At 49.1% G+C, this 16,815-nt stretch overlaps 1 protein-coding gene across 1 annotated transcript in view; it reads left to right on the top strand.

The window, feature by feature from the left end:
- The window catches only part of CACNG2 (calcium voltage-gated channel auxiliary subunit gamma 2), a 52,552-nt gene extending 36,579 nt beyond the window's left edge, over window positions 1-15,973 (top strand). The window contains exons 2-4 of the mRNA XM_080354188.1: window positions 9,469-9,552; window positions 13,295-13,435; window positions 13,903-15,973. Coding sequence (XP_080210314.1) covers window positions 9,469-9,552; window positions 13,295-13,435; window positions 13,903-14,438 — 761 coding nt within the window. The 3' untranslated portion in view covers window positions 14,439-15,973. The remainder of the gene's footprint in view (window positions 1-9,468; window positions 9,553-13,294; window positions 13,436-13,902) is intronic.
- The last annotated feature ends 842 nt before the right edge of the window (window positions 15,974-16,815 follow it).

The following is a 16,815-nucleotide window of genomic DNA, read 5'->3' as shown; positions in this document are numbered from 1 at the left end:
AGGGACAGCAAAAATCCCAGCATGCTTTCTGAACAGAGTGAGGGATAACCAATATTCCCTGCCAGGGTAAAGCCGCCTCCACTCTCCGAGGGCAAAGCCTGTGCAAGCTCAGTGAGCACGTAATGGCTGCCATGCTCGTCTGCGGAGCCACCACGCTGGGGGATCTTTCTCAGTGTTGCATGAAGGGCTTTGGGTTCCCTGGGGTATAAAAAGTGCTAGAGAAAACCCAGCCTTTCCCCTGTTCTATTTCCTTGCCCAAAATATACTTTGTACTCATCTGCTGGGCTGGAATAGCCAAAGCAGGTTGTGCATCCCCAATGGACCTGCTCACCCCAACTCAGGCAACCATAGCCGGACACCCAATTTTCACACAGAGATTGTTACAGAAAGCAAGTGGTACCTACCTACCTTATCCTTTTCCCAGAGCCAGTGAGGGCAACGATATAAAAGACCCTGAGGACCACGAGGCAGGGTTGCAGTTTTCCTATGGGAAGCAAGCTGAGGAATTCCCACGCCCTGCTGTTCCCCAAAATTTCTACTGCTGGCTGTCAGTTAGGTACAGATTTGACAGTTCCTGCTGCAGGCTGATTATGTTGTGTGGGAGAACACTGGAAACTTGCCAAGACTTCCAGGTTGCTAAACACATATGATGGGGGTCTCTCCCTCAGTGTGTCTGAGCCTTGGAGGAGAAGGGAGAGGAGAGCTAAAGTGGCACAGAAGAGGGAGGATGGATTGAAATCTGCCTCTGTTATTGACTTGCTCCATTCTTTGGATTATTTCCCTGGAGTTCTCGGGTATTTTTATGATTAATAACTAATAATAATTTTCATAGAGCACTTTGCATCCTGAAGGACCCTAAAGCACACCACATACTTCATAAGCTAATTAACAGCTGCGAGCCTAATTCCTTTCTTGGTTGTGACCACATCTGCTGAAGGAGCAGCTCAGAGTCACACTAGATTTACACCAGTTTAACTGAGGACAGCGTCTCCCTATAGACCCAGCTGGATATGTCAAAGACAAATGCAATACGGAGCTGGAGATGAAAGATTTGAATTGTTTTTTCTCCATCTTCGTAATTTAAAAATGACTAAGGAAATTGCATTAAAAGAAACCCTTGTGAACACAGCATTACAACTGCAAGATTCCAGATTTGGAGTTTGGGAATAGCCAAGCCCAAATTCCCACTGGGGTAAGGGTACTTCTGAACCAAGGCACTGTACAGCTGGTGGCTGTGTCCCAGGCTGCATAGACCAGTTTTCACAGCATAAGGAGGGCTGGTTTCCCCTCTTTTCTTGCCTGGTAAATCCATGCCTGGGCATGGTAACTTCACTACTGACCCAAAACATGACTTACAGTACAAGATGAGCTGGGCTCCATCTTCTGATGCAAGCTCACAGAACAGCAATACAGTTATATCTAAGAAGAAAAATGCAGCCCAAGAAGATGAGCTGAATGATAAATCTTCCAGCACGTGAATTTGCTCTGTTCACTTCTGGGGAGAGACTAACCCACCTGAGCTCTGGGTCTTTGAGTTCAAGTTCCAGATAGTTCAGTCCCTATGTCTTCATCCAGCTAGGATGATGTTTACATGCTTTGATTTCTGAGAGTTTGATGCCGTAACCCTATATGCAAAACCTGTCCTAGTTACAATATTGTTGCTGTGATTAAAAAAAAAAAAAAAATAGAAAAGAAGCAGCAACAGCTCTTATGCACTCCCTTCATCCCATCCACCCCATTCCCTCCATGTTTCCATTAGTATCTCCCTTCCACTGACATCTGGATGTGCAGCTGTGGATTGGAATTGCCTGTAGTAGCTATGGAGCATCTCTTCTCCTCCCACACCTCATGAACATCATTTCTCTCTCACTGCAGATAATTGCATCACCCTTCCTGTCACTTGGCTCACAGTTGTAGTGTCACATTTGACTCATTACACACACACACAAATGTTCTTCCTACAAATTGCCAGATTTATTTTTTTAATCCCCTGTAATATCTTGATTTATTTTGCTTGCCCATTCTGTTTTGCATGGACTTCTCTCCACGTCCTGATCAGCTTCTGCCTTCACTTTTCAACCTTCCACTCCAGCAGCTCCAACACTTAAATTGTGCTCCTGAGGTTTAAAACCCAAGATCACGCTAAAATATCTGAGCACAATTATTTACAAACCCTTTTCTCAATTATTTTTCTGATTCTCCGCTCATATAAGACCAGTTCTGCAGCTTCTTGCAAGGCAAAGGCAACAGCTTTTACCAACTCATCTGATATACCTTGAAAACTATCCAGTAGGGCTCATATGCCATAAAGTTCAGATGTTTTTCCTACCTAGAGTGACACTAGCCATTCTAACAACTGTAGAAATAGTTTCTAACCTCTCTGCTGAGAAATCAGATATTGCCAATGCTTTACACATTCACTGAATCACACTGGAAAACATCAGTTAGAAAAAAATTATTTCATTGACACTTGTACAAAATCATAACATGCATTTGTTATATACATATATATAAAACTATTTTCAATTCCAGAATGCCAACACAACAAGGATATGTGAGAAATACAACATTAGGAGGAGAAAAATTATCCATAGCTTTTGATTATTTAGATAAGCCTAATACCTTTTTGTGTTTAATAGTATTTTCAAGAAAAAAATCAGCTCAGGCTTGATTCTAGCAAAGTCTAGAAAATAGAGGCAATTTTTTACTGGGGGAGATGTGTGTACTGGATGTATGCAAAAAAGATTTTTTGAATTATTTTTATTATTGCTGTGTTGAGGTTTTTCATCTGTAACTTGAACAGATGTCTAGCAGTCCCTGAAAAACAGCCACTTGCAATGTTTCAGCTTGTAAAGCTCAAATGTGCTGGGTTTGTGCTTGCACCAAAATGCATGCAGGCGCCTTTGCCCAATTTTCCCGGCGAATCTCACTCTCTACCTGTGACAAAGCATGCGGAAATTCAAGCCACAGCGAGGATTGTTTTGAAAGTTACAACCCTGTAAAAAAGAAGGTTGTTTATAAATTGAAATCTTCATATAATCTTAATAATAGGTTTTGCTACCGCTGCATCTCCACCCACGTACAAGGAAGAGCTATAGCCAGCTTCGAGGCAGAGTCTATGGGCTACTTAGCGTTGAGGAGAGGGGCGGGAAGGCGAAGGGGCTGCGGCTTCCGAGGGAAAACGCGAAGCGGACGGGGCTGGAGCAGCCGCAGGGTCGGAGCTGGAACATCCGCAGGGTCGGGGCTGGAGCAGCTGCAGGGTCCGTCCTCCGCAGCCGCAGCGGCAGCGGCAGCGGGGGGAGCGCTGCAGGGACCGGGCGGGACTCAGGAAGCTCGTCTGAGCTCCCACACCGCCCAGGATGCTCGGGGAGGGGGAAGCCAAATATCACATATAGGGTCTTCTTGTTCTGTCATTAATTCCCTCTCCTTCACCGGATAGCTGTCGGGGAGGGAGAGCAAGCGAGGAGTTAAGAGCTGAAAAAGGCAAAGCCGGAGCCTGGTGTTGGCTTGGCTGGGACTTCTCTCACCAGTGCTCGGTGGTTGTTCACTCTACCTCTCTCCTTCCACCTCATCATCTCTTCCTCAGTGCTACCCCACATTGGCTTCTCCCACATTTTTCTCCCCTGTACATCTGTGTCTGAATCTCTATTTATTAACCATCTCCTGAATAAACTCATCTCATCAGAATTGGTATTATCAGGCCATTTCACTGCTGTAGCTTTGGTCATTGCTAATGCACTGTGATATACCCTTTCCTTCATGCTCATCAAGGCAGCAATGGTCTGTACAGCAGTGTTTGTACTATTTTTACTGCAGTAAACTCCCTTTATCATTCAATCCTTGGGAACAGCTGTAATAAACATTATTATTAATAATAAGGTGAGAAGAGCTGGTATAATGGTTCTACCTTGAAGGCAGGAGGGATATTCTTTCATAGCTATAAGATCAATTTCTATTTTGCATCAGTTCTTTTACAGGCTTCTTCACCACAATATCTGAATGATTTCCAGTGGCACATTAAGTGATGGGGCTTGATAGCAGTCACATGTGGTTTGTTCTTTTATCCTCTCCCTAAGGAGAGAATTATGTATGCAACATACTGGTTATGTTGCTAGGGTTTTGTTTGGTTTTTTTAACATATGCACTGCTGGATGTTTATGTTGGAGAAGGTGATATCAAAGCAAATGCGTTGTATTTGGATGGGAAGATGGTGAGATTTCTGATGGTCCTTTGTTGCCATGGGATCTCTGCTATGGTCCCAGGCTCACTCCCGCAGACACTATTTGATGCCCCACTGAGTTACTCTGTCCCTAAGGAGAGCTGTGGACTCTTTGGTTTTAAAATTACCCACTTGAGTCAAAAAGTATTGCTGCCACCACAGCATCCGGCTGCCTCTATGCAGGGTCAGAGCTGTCAGAGCAGCACTTGCTCAAGCCCTAAAATTACTATCCCTCATAGCACAGTGGCTACATTTGCAGATATAACCTTACACCTTGTAACCAAGGTCTTTAAGTGTGTACCGAGGCAAATGAAAAGATGGCCCAATTTTTGTAAGGTGCTATCTATGGAGAGATTTCCCAAGAGGGATAACAAGCACTTTTGAAAAGCCACCCCTTCTTTTGGGAACATGAGGGTAAAAGCAGATGTCTGTGCTCCCTGCCACCATGGTTTTCACCAGCTCCAAATATCCCAAAATGATGAGTACTCTCAAGAGCTTCACTCTTGGAAGGATGGAGAGTAGTTAAAAGGTATTTCCCATGCTTGCCTTTGCACTTCACTCCTTCCTCTTGAACTCATGTCATATTGAGCATTAAAACCCAGCGAGACTCAGTATCACTAGTGTCAATTTTGAGAAGGCCAGCAAACCTGCACTCCTGGTTTGGAAGCCCTTCGACAATACATGTAAGAAAGACACGGTGACAGATCGCCATGTAGCTGTGGAATTTGTCTTCCCAGCCCAGAGGCTGGCTCTGAGCCCCACTTCACCAGCTAGTACCAAGTGGACTGTGCTCAGAAACAGGGTCCTGGAGCAGAAAAAATGTTTGTGCCTGTGTCTGACTACCTGCCCTTTGTGCACGGTTTCTTACATTTATTCCAATGGGTAGACAGCAAATGGTTAGTCTGCAGTGAGGATTACTTCTAAGACGGGAATCACAAGTGTGAATTTAGGAGGTCTTTCACATGTGCACAGCCTTCATGTTTGTGAGGGAGAAGGTCACATCAAAGATGAGCACGTTACATTTGGACTGGAGGATGGGGAGAATTGTCTGGCCCAAATGACTCCAGTGTCTGATCACTTTCATATTTTTAATATAAATATATCCTCAGGCTATTTTCCTGAGGCAGGAAAATACAGTTATTCTCATTTTGAGTGAAAGAAGAGAGAGGTTAAGTGACTTGCCTAAAATGGTACAGGGAACGTGTGGCAGAAAGAGGTACTGAATCCTTGGCCAACACCAAGCCATCTTTCTGGGCTTTTAGAGAAAATAACTATATCCAGCCACCTTTATTTATTTCTCCAAAAGCCACCATGCCAAAACCTCTGCTAAATTAGAGAGTGAGACTGAAGGAAAGCTTTCAGTGGATTGCTTTTTTCCATAAATGGAAATATCACAAATCATTCTGGGAAAACAGGTCTTTCTGTTCTCATTCCTCTTTGTCTGATTCTCTCCTTTTGGACGTCTTTTCCTCTGCCTCTGGCGCCCAGTTTTCATATGAACAGTCCTGACCATTTAAAAGTGTTCCTACCCTGCAGGAAGGGAGTAGCTTTTCATTCTTTGGAACTTACTATTTTGCTATGGATTGCACTCCGCAGGCAAGCAGGACTTCTGAAAGAGACAGGGCTGCACAAAGCAGCACAAAAATAAATTGTATCACCAGCAATACTGAGCCAGATTCTCATCGGGGGTAACTTGGTCTGACTCTCGCTGCAGCAGAGCTGGCTGCCAGCTGTCCTGGATAGACAGCATGTACCCAAAGGATGACCTGGCCGCACCGAAGGAGGTCTCTCTGAGGGCTGAATGAGCAGTTAACGTTGATTTTCACGCATCTTAGACATTCAGTCCCTTCTGGCAGTATAGCAGGTTGTCTCTGCTCTTAATGCCCTGGCTGAGGAACTTCTGTCCCAGTCCAGGCACTGGAGGGGTGCCTGTTGCACCAGTCCTAGCTTCTTCAGACTGCATTTTCCAAAGCTTGGGCAGGCAACAAGCAAATGGTAGGGATCTCATCTAAAGACTCCCAGTAATACCGAGGGGATTTGGGGGATGCTCTGTGATTTTCCACAGACTTGGGAGTGCCCAGCCTTTCTGTCCTAGGACAAATCAGAGCTCCTTTCACCTCCTTTGCAGCCTGCACATCCCAAAGCAGGTTGCTCGAAGGATACTCACACCAATATGCCAGGGAGAGGGAGGTGGCTGCGATGAATGAAAGAGACTGAGAAACAGGAGGAAGATCTCGTGGGTGAGCATGAGAAAGAGGATGAGGGGAGAGCCCAAACTGCACTGGGAGAGCTGCAGGGAGGAGGTGGAAAGCACATGGCTTCTGTTTTTCAGAGAGGCGTGCAGGAGAAGCCCAGAGAGCTCAACACTTCCCTGTTTCAGGGTTCATAGTATGAAGTATTAATAGCTCAAGTCAGAGAGAACAGGAAGGGCAAAGGGACACAAGTACAGAGGAGACACCATTCTTACTCCCTTGAGGGGCTCTCCGAGCCCTACACGCTCTCCCAAATGATGATTTGCTCTTGCTCAAGCATTCAGGAGTGTTAGCTATAGGGTGGCACGTGGCTCTTTCCTCCCTGGCTCTGCAAAAACCACACATGCCATACAGGAAAAGGCTGTTGTGTCAGACCCCAGCAGCGCTGCTAAGCTGCTCCATCCCCCTCCCAGCCTGTGACCACAGTGCTTCCACCAGCACAGGTGTCAGGGAGGCTGCTGCACCATCTCAGCAGGTCACAGATGTCCATCAGAGAATTGCCGAGTGACTTTGAAGCAAGAATTGTGACATTGAGGCCTTTCCTGCACTGGGATGGCTTCTGAACTGCCACCATCCATCGCTCACCTATTCCATGTGCTTGCACAGCCGCTGGCACCAGCGCACCCACACCATGCCCTCTTTAACACGTCACCGTATGGCACAAGGCAGAGGAGGGCTGTCACCCCCATTTTACAGGGTGGGACTCTAAGACAGAGAGAAGTGATTTTAACAGCATGCCTGTGGCAGAGCACAAACTGAATCTTGTTCTCTCATATTCCCAGTTACCGCATTAATGACCTAAATTCTGCACCCGTTCCCCATCCATCGCTCAGAGGAGCTAGGAGGCATTGGAGGAGAGGGTGCAGCAGCACAGGCAAATAGTCAGCATCCAGAGTCACAGCTCTCTGTGCTGGTCACAGACAAAGCAGGAGTTAAAGTGGGGCCAGCGCTGCCCACCCTGCCCTGCTGAACCCTGGAAGGCTTGAGCCAGTGAGGGGGATCAACAACCTGGCGCAGTGTATCAGCCTGTGGTGAAAGGCAGCCCCTCAATGCCTCGGCATTTTAAGCAAGCCAAGGCTGGACACCCCAATGGCCATGCACCCTGCTGAGGCAGATCAGCAGTGCCTTTTGGACATTTAGCACCAGCAGCAGATCTTCAAAGAGCCTGTATGTCCACTCATCCTGTCAAAGCACCTGAACCTCTAACAAGCTATCCCACACAAGTCCATATAAAAGACATCCCGCACAAGATTCAGCATCTTTCCCAAGCAGCTTGGTTCTTCACATTGGAATTAATCAAGCTAAAATACAGCAAGAAATAGAGTCGGAGAGAGAGAGAAGAGTGGAATCAGGGAAAGGATGGTTCAGAGGGAGGGAGTTTCCAGATGCAGAGCCTCTTCCCTCCCTGGCTGGTTCCAACTGGGGGGCTCGCCTACTCCCCCAGCACGTACAGGCAGGGGGCAGTCAGCATCCAGGATCTGCTGGGTGAGGAGCTGAAATCTGAGGCCTGAGTCGTCCCCAGTGCCCTGGAGAGTGGTAGTGTTCACATTCACCACGCAGCAGTGACTGCAGCCAAAGCGCCAGGGTGATGAACTGCTTGTCTGTCAGGGGCAGATGGCCCCAGGCAGTCAGGGACAAGCAAGGGAAAGGACCCCCATCATTCTGTATTTGCCTTCCCCAGAGGTATTTAAATGGGCAAGTAGCAGGGTGGGAATGTGGCAAGGGAATGTTCTTGTCTATGAAGCTTTCCTTCCAGAATTGGCATAGCTGAGAAGCAGACACTTCTTGAATGAGGTAACTGGATTTGGGATGGGTGATTAACAACCTCCTTTCATAACCCACAGTTTCAGTGTAGGAATAACACTTCAGAGGTACATGGAGAGGCTTTGCTCCTACTTTCTTCTCCTATTACTTACCTCTTAAACGTGCACACACACACATTCTGCCCTGCTGTCTCTAGCTTCTTCATGGAAGTTCTTTGAACTAGTAGTTAAAGGATCAAGGCATTTCAGAAGTATCAGACACAAGCCAGCTGGATGCAGAAGGAGCCGAGCTTGGGGGCTGACCTAGAGGAACCCACTTACCTGCCTTCTACAACTATTTGCTCAGCACTGCCTCCCAAAAGGCTTGCCCTCAAGAAGAAACTTGGGGATAATTCTTTGAACTCAGTCCTTCTTCCAGCTATTCCCAAATACCTGAAAGATCATTGGAATTCATCTGGAATAAATCTTCCCTCACTTATGGCAGAAGATTTTTTCTCCCCCAGTGCAAAGGGTGTTTGGCTGCTGAGCTGTATACACACACTTGCACCAAGCTTCTTGTACCCTCAGTCTGTGAGAGGACACAAGAGGAGACTTGACAAAGGTATGCAAAACTAAGCTGTCATACAGAGAAAGTAGATTGAAGAGCTTTTGTTCTTCTCCTACTGCACTAGAACAATGGAATGTATCCTGCCCGTGAAATGAATAGGCAGCATATTCACAGCTGAGAGAAAGAAATGCTTTTCCACCCAAACCTGATCATCTCACTGTATACTGGGATCTACTGAGGCCACAACACATGAAACACAAACACCTACAGTTACACTGGTCGATGCTGAGGGAAGTGACCCCGACCCTCGTGCTTCACAGCGTGACCCAAGCTCTGGCTCATCTTCCCAGGCCACCTCCCTCAGAAGCAGGCAGTGCTCTCCTGTCCATCTGCAGCAGGAGTCATACGTGCCACCCAGAGCCGCTGGTGAGGGGGTGCTGGGCTAGGTGGGTGTCAGATTGGATCCAGATGGTGAACCCCACATTCCTGTGGAAATTAGAGGGAGATACAGGTGCAAGTGTGTGAGTAGAGCACCTGGGCATGTAATGGGTATCCATAACAGAGCGGGTGTGCTGCATGGGGGGACAGCAGGGCAGGCACAGAGGGTGACACAGAGGGCAGCTGTTCCTGCCAGGCAGGTTTCGGTGTTCTCATTTGTTCTTTTTTTTTTTTTCTCTTGTTCCCTAGGGAATTTTAAAGGTCTGTGTAAGCAAATCGATCACTTCCCTGAGGATGCAGATTATGAAGCCGATACAGCAGAATATTTCCTCCGTAAGTTTGCAGGCCCTTCTCCTTGCAATGGCTCATAGGTGCTAGCGTCGGGTGCCTTTTGCTTTCTGAGGGCAGGGTGGTGGAAATGCTGGGACCTGTGAGGCTCAACAGGCCAGAGGAGGTGACCTCAGGACATCGCCACCCTCCAAAACTCGCTCCACTCTCACCTCCCTGTGGCCTTGCCCATGAGAAAGTGTAAGTTTTGAACTCATAGTAACAACCAGTGGCATTTTTTATTAATGGAAATTAATTATTATATAAATCCAGAGTCTTAAATCCATTGGAGAGCTGCTGACTGGGCATAAGGTCAGAACTAGGCTAGCTGGGGCACTGTGAGCGTGTGTGAGTGTGTCCATGTCCTCCTAAAGCAGAGGAAGTTTATATTTCCTTACCTGATATTCCAGTTGCATCAGATTTAAGAAATTAGCTGGATTGTGTCCAAGGAGCACCTATTTCTGTCTTCACCTTTCCCTAAACATCGCCTGCCTACAGAGGCTGCAGATCTGATCTTTGCTGGTTTTAGTGATTTAGTGGTGGGAACGGGAAGCAGAATTAAAGACAGTCAGAGCCCTTTGAAGAAAATACCTGGTGCTCACCCAGAACCCCCAGGAGAGGTGCTGTACCCCAGAAACTTGGCATCTCCATAAGGAAACCTAACCTGAGCTCTGAGTACCTCCTGGGACATGTGGGGACACTGCTTTGTGCATGGGGGCAGGGAAGGCAGCCTGGCCAGCAGGGCAGGTCCACATCATGTGTTGCCCTCCCTGATAACAAGGGATCCCTGTTGCCCCCTGATCACTTCTGGAGCATTTCCACCTGCCCCAGAAGCAGGACCTTGCTCCTCCTGTAGCACAGCTGAACAGGGATCACTCCTCTTCTTAGGTCTCCACCTTGCTATCCTGCTCTCCCTCCAGAAGCCCGATGCCTTTTGACATCAGGAGAAGAGATCTTCTCCCTTCAGAAATCTGAGATAAGAGCTTTTGACCTCCCAAGGTTAAGCATCAGAAGTCTCCAAAGGCTGGGAGTCTTTCAGAACTGCTCCTTGTCATTTGGGCATGCTCCAAGCCAGATGTGGAGACCCAGCCCTGCGGCAGAGATGAGAGAGATAATTTAGGCTCTGTGAGGCTCATTTGTATGTGAAAAGAGGCAGATCTTATGCTGCTTCCTCTTGGTTTGTCAAACAGTTCTTCATCCACTGTAAATTGTAAATAACCCAGGGAGATTGCTTCCTTCAGATGCCTTTCTGCAGCACGGTCCCTTAACCACTGCGTGGCTCCTGAACAGCAGAGCTGAAGACCAGGGTTTGATCTGGTTTGGCACAGCAACCATGCAGGCTGCCTCCGAGGGCAAAAACCAGCTCTTGCAGAATTGTTTGGGAGAGAGGAGGCTGCTTGCAGCATCAGCTGCACTTCAGAAAGAAGAGTTGGGGGAAGGGGGTGAACATCTCAGGAAGGATGGGTCTGTTCCCTCAGAGGAAACAAGATCTGAAGATAAAAATCAGCCCAGTGTCAGGACCTGACGGGTGTCCCCAGGGCAGAGCCCTTTTTGAGAAAGAACCAGGTTCAAAGAAGGATTTGGCAAGCCAATAAAGGACTACTTTGGTCACTCCCGAGTGAAGTGGGATTTCTGCTGTCTTAGACCTGACTAGAGAGGGACCCCACTGAACAACTTCTTCCCAGGACTTCTGCCAAACTGGAGTCCCTGGGTGCTCTGCACAGGCAATGCCTGGAGGTAGTGGCAAGAACAGCTAGGAAGTTATTAATTACTATCAGACTAGGTGATTGCCTCATTCAGGGGACCAGGATGATTGTAGGGAACTGTCCTTGGCCTGTCTGGAAGGCCTCAGACTTTATTTCTGCCAGCCATCCACATAAAGTGTGCCGGGCTTCTTGAAATTGAATGCCCGTCGTCAGAGAGGAAACAGAAGTATTCCTGCATTTCTTTGCTAGGAGACACTTGAATTAAAAAGTAGACAAATGATACAAGAGAGCATCTGAATACCATTATGAGGCTTTAAACCAAAGGCTCTTGACCCAAGAATACCAGTTGAGACTCTGCCCCTCTCTTGCTGGCATGGTCATCCTGAGCAGCAGAATGCAGAGACTGAGCGAGGCTGATGACCTCCCTCATCACATAATGCTTGCAGCTCTCCATGCCGGCTGGCAACTTTGTCTTCTCTCAACAGATGTGAATTTCAGAATTAATACCTAGATAAAACTGATGTGGTCAGGACCAGGCTGTGGGTCTGACGGACCATCCCTCTAGAAACCCACTGAATAGCGGATGTCTGCTTGATGTTTGCTTATGGCCATTTAAGCTTCGCATTGTCAAATCCTGCCTTGCTTTCCAGAAGCTATTAAGATGGTTATTATTGCTATCCTGTTCCCTGAAACACAGCCAAGCATAACTGGAAAGCAAGCAAGAGAGCTTTCTCCCTGCCTTTTGCATTCCCCATGCACAGGCAGTGGGCTAGGGATCTCCTCAACAAGCTGATTGCTTGTGCTTGGTAGGACCTTGATGCCAACAGGCTCTTTGAAGCATGGTCTCTGCTCACTTAGGAAAAAGTCCTGTACTTGCTTCAGTAGAGTTCATTCTTGCAGACAAGGAGGGACTATCTTTCATTCTCCCTTCCAGATCTTTGCTCCACAAGCAGAATTGCATCAGCCCGTCTGATACTTCTCTTCATTGAGCAAGGCTTCATTTCACACTTTAACAGCTTATTTTCTCTCAGGAAGGGATGAGGGAAGGCCTTCCTAATTAAAAACCACATGTATCAGCAATGTGAACTCAGGCAGACCATTGGTACTCACTGAACAGCCCATGAACAGCATGTACATCGGTGAATGTGTGTGTGGGTGTGTGTATACACAGTTCTAGGCTTTCACTATGTGAATACAAGAGAGTCCCCCCAGAAGCTTTGGGGTATGTTTTGTGTGTGTGTATGAGCATATATGTGCATCTATGCCATTGCCCTCTGCTGGCTGAGCCCTTCCCATATCGACCGATGGAGAACATGCATGTGTGGGAGCTGACGCATCCAAACCCATCACTGCCCTCTGGAAGGAGCCCAGTTGTTTAATTACTAGGATAAGCCCCACGTTTCAGCAAACAGGGCTGGGACTTTCACTTCTCAGTCCTTACTGCAGCTGCAGAGCAGTGCGTGGTACCTGGAACTCCTTTCCAGACCTTTAAAAAAAACCCTCTCCTTGAGACGCTTGTGCCCTTTCGGGAGGATTCAAGATTGAGCAGCTCTGCGGGAAGCATTTGGGTTGCTGCTCTTTGAAGAGCAGGCTTGAGCGGCGGCACCCCGCAGGAGGAGAAGCTGGATGGTGCAGAGGCTCCCCGTCCAGCCTGTAGTCCCTCTAAAAGCAGAGGAAAAAACAGCGTGAGGGGAAACAGGCAGCACGGGCAGGCTCCCAGCTCCGACACTGGCCCACAGCCCTCTCCACCTCCCTGCACCGAGCCACCAGTTTTGTGGCAGTGGCCAGGGAATGGAACAGCTGCTTTGGACCGCTCTCTTTTTCTGACACACTTTGTTTCTCTCTCCCTTCCTCCATCCCCCAATGCCTTTATCCCTCTTTGAATTACCCCTCGCCCCGCATGTTGCCCTCTGTCTCTCCCCTTCGCCTCCACGCACAAAACATGCCTGTGTCCCCTCGCCCTGCCACTGTTTCCATGCCCCTTTTTCCGCTCTTTCACACCTGCACTGTTCTTTCTGCCCCTCTCCCTCTCTCCTCTGCAGGGGCTGTTAGAGCCTCTAGTATTTTCCCGATCCTGAGTGTGATTCTGCTTTTCATGGGTGGACTCTGCATTGCAGCCAGCGAATTCTACAAAACCCGACACAACATCATCCTTAGTGCCGGCATCTTCTTCGTATCTGCAGGTAAAGTGATGCACAGGGCCTGATGCCCCGGAGATGGGCTCCAGGGGGGTGGGGTGGCTTCCCAACTGGGGCATCCTTCAAGGGCACGGTTTTGTGTGTTTCTCGGCCCTGATGAGGTTTATTTGGGCTGAAAGCAGCCTCCCAAGGATGCTTCTCTACCCTGCCTGCTCACCTGGCAGGCAGCAGCACCCTGCAGGCAGGGACTTCCCTACTGCTTGGGAGCTGCTGGAGGGAGGTTTCCCTGCACCTGGCATGTCTTGGGGACCAGCAGGAGTGCAGTCCAGGGATGCAGCAGGCACACAAGGAGGGTCTTGCCCAGCTTTCCCAAGGACAGCTGTCCGCTGAGAAGGGATGGGTGGCTGGGGTCCCTCCTGTCCCCATCTCCCAGGGGCAGAGGGTCAACCCCACAGCCCCCACCACCACCATTCTGACGTCTCCATCTCCTTCCCCCACTGGTCGGCTGACAGGTCTGAGTAATATAATTGGCATCATCGTATACATATCAGCCAATGCTGGAGACCCCTCCAAGAGTGACTCCAAGAAGAACAGCTACTCCTACGGCTGGTCCTTCTACTTTGGGGCCCTGTCCTTCATTATAGCCGAGATGGTGGGAGTGCTGGCCGTCCACATGTTCATAGACCGGCACAAACAGCTGCGTGCCAACGCTCGTGCCACGGACTACCTCCAGTCCTCTGCCATCACCCGCATCCCCAGCTACCGGTACCGCTATCAGAGACGCAGCCGCTCCAGCTCCCGCTCCACCGAGCCTTCACACTCCAGGGATGCCTCTCCTGTCGGGATCAAAGGGTTCAACACCCTCCCATCAACAGAGATCTCGATGTACACCCTGACCAGGGACCCGCTGAAGGCAACCACCACCCCTACCGCCACCTACAACTCCGACAGGGATAACAGTTTCCTCCAGGTTCACAACTGTATCCAGAAAGAGAACAAGGACTCTATCCACACCAACACAGCCAACCGCCGGACCACCCCGGTATGAAGCCGTCGCCAGGAGCTGAAAATGGGGCAGGAGGAGACGGGGTGGGCTGCAGGGTGGGGAGGGTGGAAGGGGGCAAGGGGCAGCAACGGGGTGGGAAGGAGGAGGTGGAAGCACCCCTTGAGGGGGGTGGGGACCTTGCCAACGCAAAAAAAAAAAAAAAAAAAAAAAAAAAATCCACAAAAAAAAAGACAAAAAGAAACAAAAAAATAACAACAAAAAAAATCAACGAACAAGCAGATAAGCAGAAAAACAAGTGAGCGAACAAAAAACAAACAAACAAATGAAAAGGAAACGCGAGGAAAGAGACAATGAAAAAAAACTATTTAAAAAAAAAAGAAAAAGAAAAAAGGAAAAAAAAGAAAAACTTTAAAACTGAGAGAAAGAGATTTAAAAAATAGAAATAAATTTAAAAGAAAATGCATGATTTCCCATGTACCATTATTTTAACATTTAATAAAAACAGACTTAAAAAATAAAAGGGAACCAAGAAATAACAAATGACAATAAATCATGTGGGAGGAGGAGGCAGCTCTTTGGATTTGGGGGGTGGCTGTTCTTTAACTGTATGTTTTTTTTCCCCACTTACCTTTAACCCAGCATGGGCTCCTTAGGGGGACAGGGGATGGGGGTACCGCTGGCAGTAACTTCGGTGTCCTTGGGCCGGTTACAGAGGATCCTGGGGTGCTGGGGTCAACTGCAACCTGTTCCCTAGGATCCATGGAGATCTGTTCCATTCCCCCAGGATCCATGGGGATCCGCTTGTCCCCCGCGGGTCCGTAGGGATTAAGAGTGGCTCCTGTCCCTCCGGACCACAGGAGCTGAGTCACCCCTCTGCAGTGTCCCCAAGGGGGTCCCTGCATCCCTGATTCTGGGGACCCTGGGGTTAACAGTGACAGTGTAAAAAGCAAACAGACACAACAAATAAAGACACACACACACAGACAAAAAAAAAAAAAAAAAAAAAGGACAAAAAAAGGTTTCTTAAAAAAAAAAGTGGCAATTTTTTTAATAAAATAACAGCTATAAATAAATGTAAATACAATAAGTGGATTTACTTGCAAGAAAAACAGATAGTATTTTTTTCTTTTCATTTTTGTTTTATCCAGCTTGAAACTGTGAAAAAAAAAAAAAGACAGCGGGGAGAAGGGTGGGAGGTGCAGGCAGAGGGCAGGGGCTGGTGGAGGGGAACCGGGTCTCCCATCCCTTTGGGATGCTGCTGCTGCGGTGGGGGGACACGGGAGGCCAAAGCCGAGGGCAGTGTGCCGACAGGGGGGTTGTGCACACGCTCGCCTGTGAATGCTCCAGGGGTTTCCCAAGGCGGCCACATGCCCCCCAAAACTGCCTGGATCCCTCTGAGGTCACACCAGTGGGGCTGCAGCCATGGCGCGGGGGGGCATGGCAAGGCTCACCCAGCCACTCGCTGAAATTTCTCCTGTCCCCCCTGGGCACAGCCAGATCACCTTGACCCAAAGCTGGCCGCCAGCTGCTTGGCCTTGGCACATTTGCCCTCCCCAGCCCCCATCCTGGGCAGCCCCCTGCTCCGGGTCTGAGCCCCCCTGAGTCCCCGCGGCCATGATGGGGAGAAGTGCGAAGCCATCGGGCATCTCCACGCCCTCTGGGTTTTGCCCTCATCCCCCCCTCACCAGGAGGTCCCAGCCTGCTGTGGTCTCATCCATGGCGACAAGGTGACCTGAGTCCCCGCCATCTTGACCTGGGACCCCTGGCCTGGCCACAGCCTCCCTGCTGTGCCGGGAGAACAAGGCTCCAGGGATGCCAGGAACTGCTTTTAATCTGGCTTGACCCCACGCCGGCTGCTGTGGATGCAGGCAGGAGAGGAGGCAGTGGCAGGGGAGTGCAGGGGACTCTGTGACACCCAGCAAGCTGCCAGCCAGCCCGGGGCAAGGACAGGGACCCTTTTGGGGCTGCTCCCCGAAAATGGCAGTGCCCCTGGCAGGCACGAGGCCGAGGGTTTGCAGGATGAGGCCGCCAAACCCTGTGGCAGCTCAGACCCACTTTTCGACTTTTTTTCCATCCCCATTCTTGCTGCTCCAGTTTTAGGAGCTGCGCAGTCCCCTGCTTCGGGTCCCAGCGGGGTTTCTGCTTAAAAGCAGCTTGATCCTCCCTGCACCCTCCTCCTTGCAGCTTTAACCCCCTCTCCCCGCTCCTGGGCAGGAGGGGGCAGCAGTGGGAGGGGGTAACCCCCAAAGACAGCATCACAGAGAAAGAGGAGGATAAGAGCGGCTTGGCTGGTGTCCAGACGGACCCCCCTGCACTGAAATCTTCTCCTGTGACGCCCCAAGCCCTTTAAAAGAGATTCACAGGGAACAGCCCTCACCCCTGGTGCCTCCCAAGGAATAAATTAAAGCCTGTTTCCCAG

The sequence above is a fragment of the Nesoenas mayeri genome, assembly GCF_963082525.1.
Source record: "Nesoenas mayeri genome assembly, chromosome: 1".
Taxonomy (NCBI): Eukaryota; Metazoa; Chordata; class Aves; order Columbiformes; family Columbidae; genus Nesoenas; species Nesoenas mayeri.
This window is presented reverse-complemented; position numbering and strand designations above follow the sequence as displayed.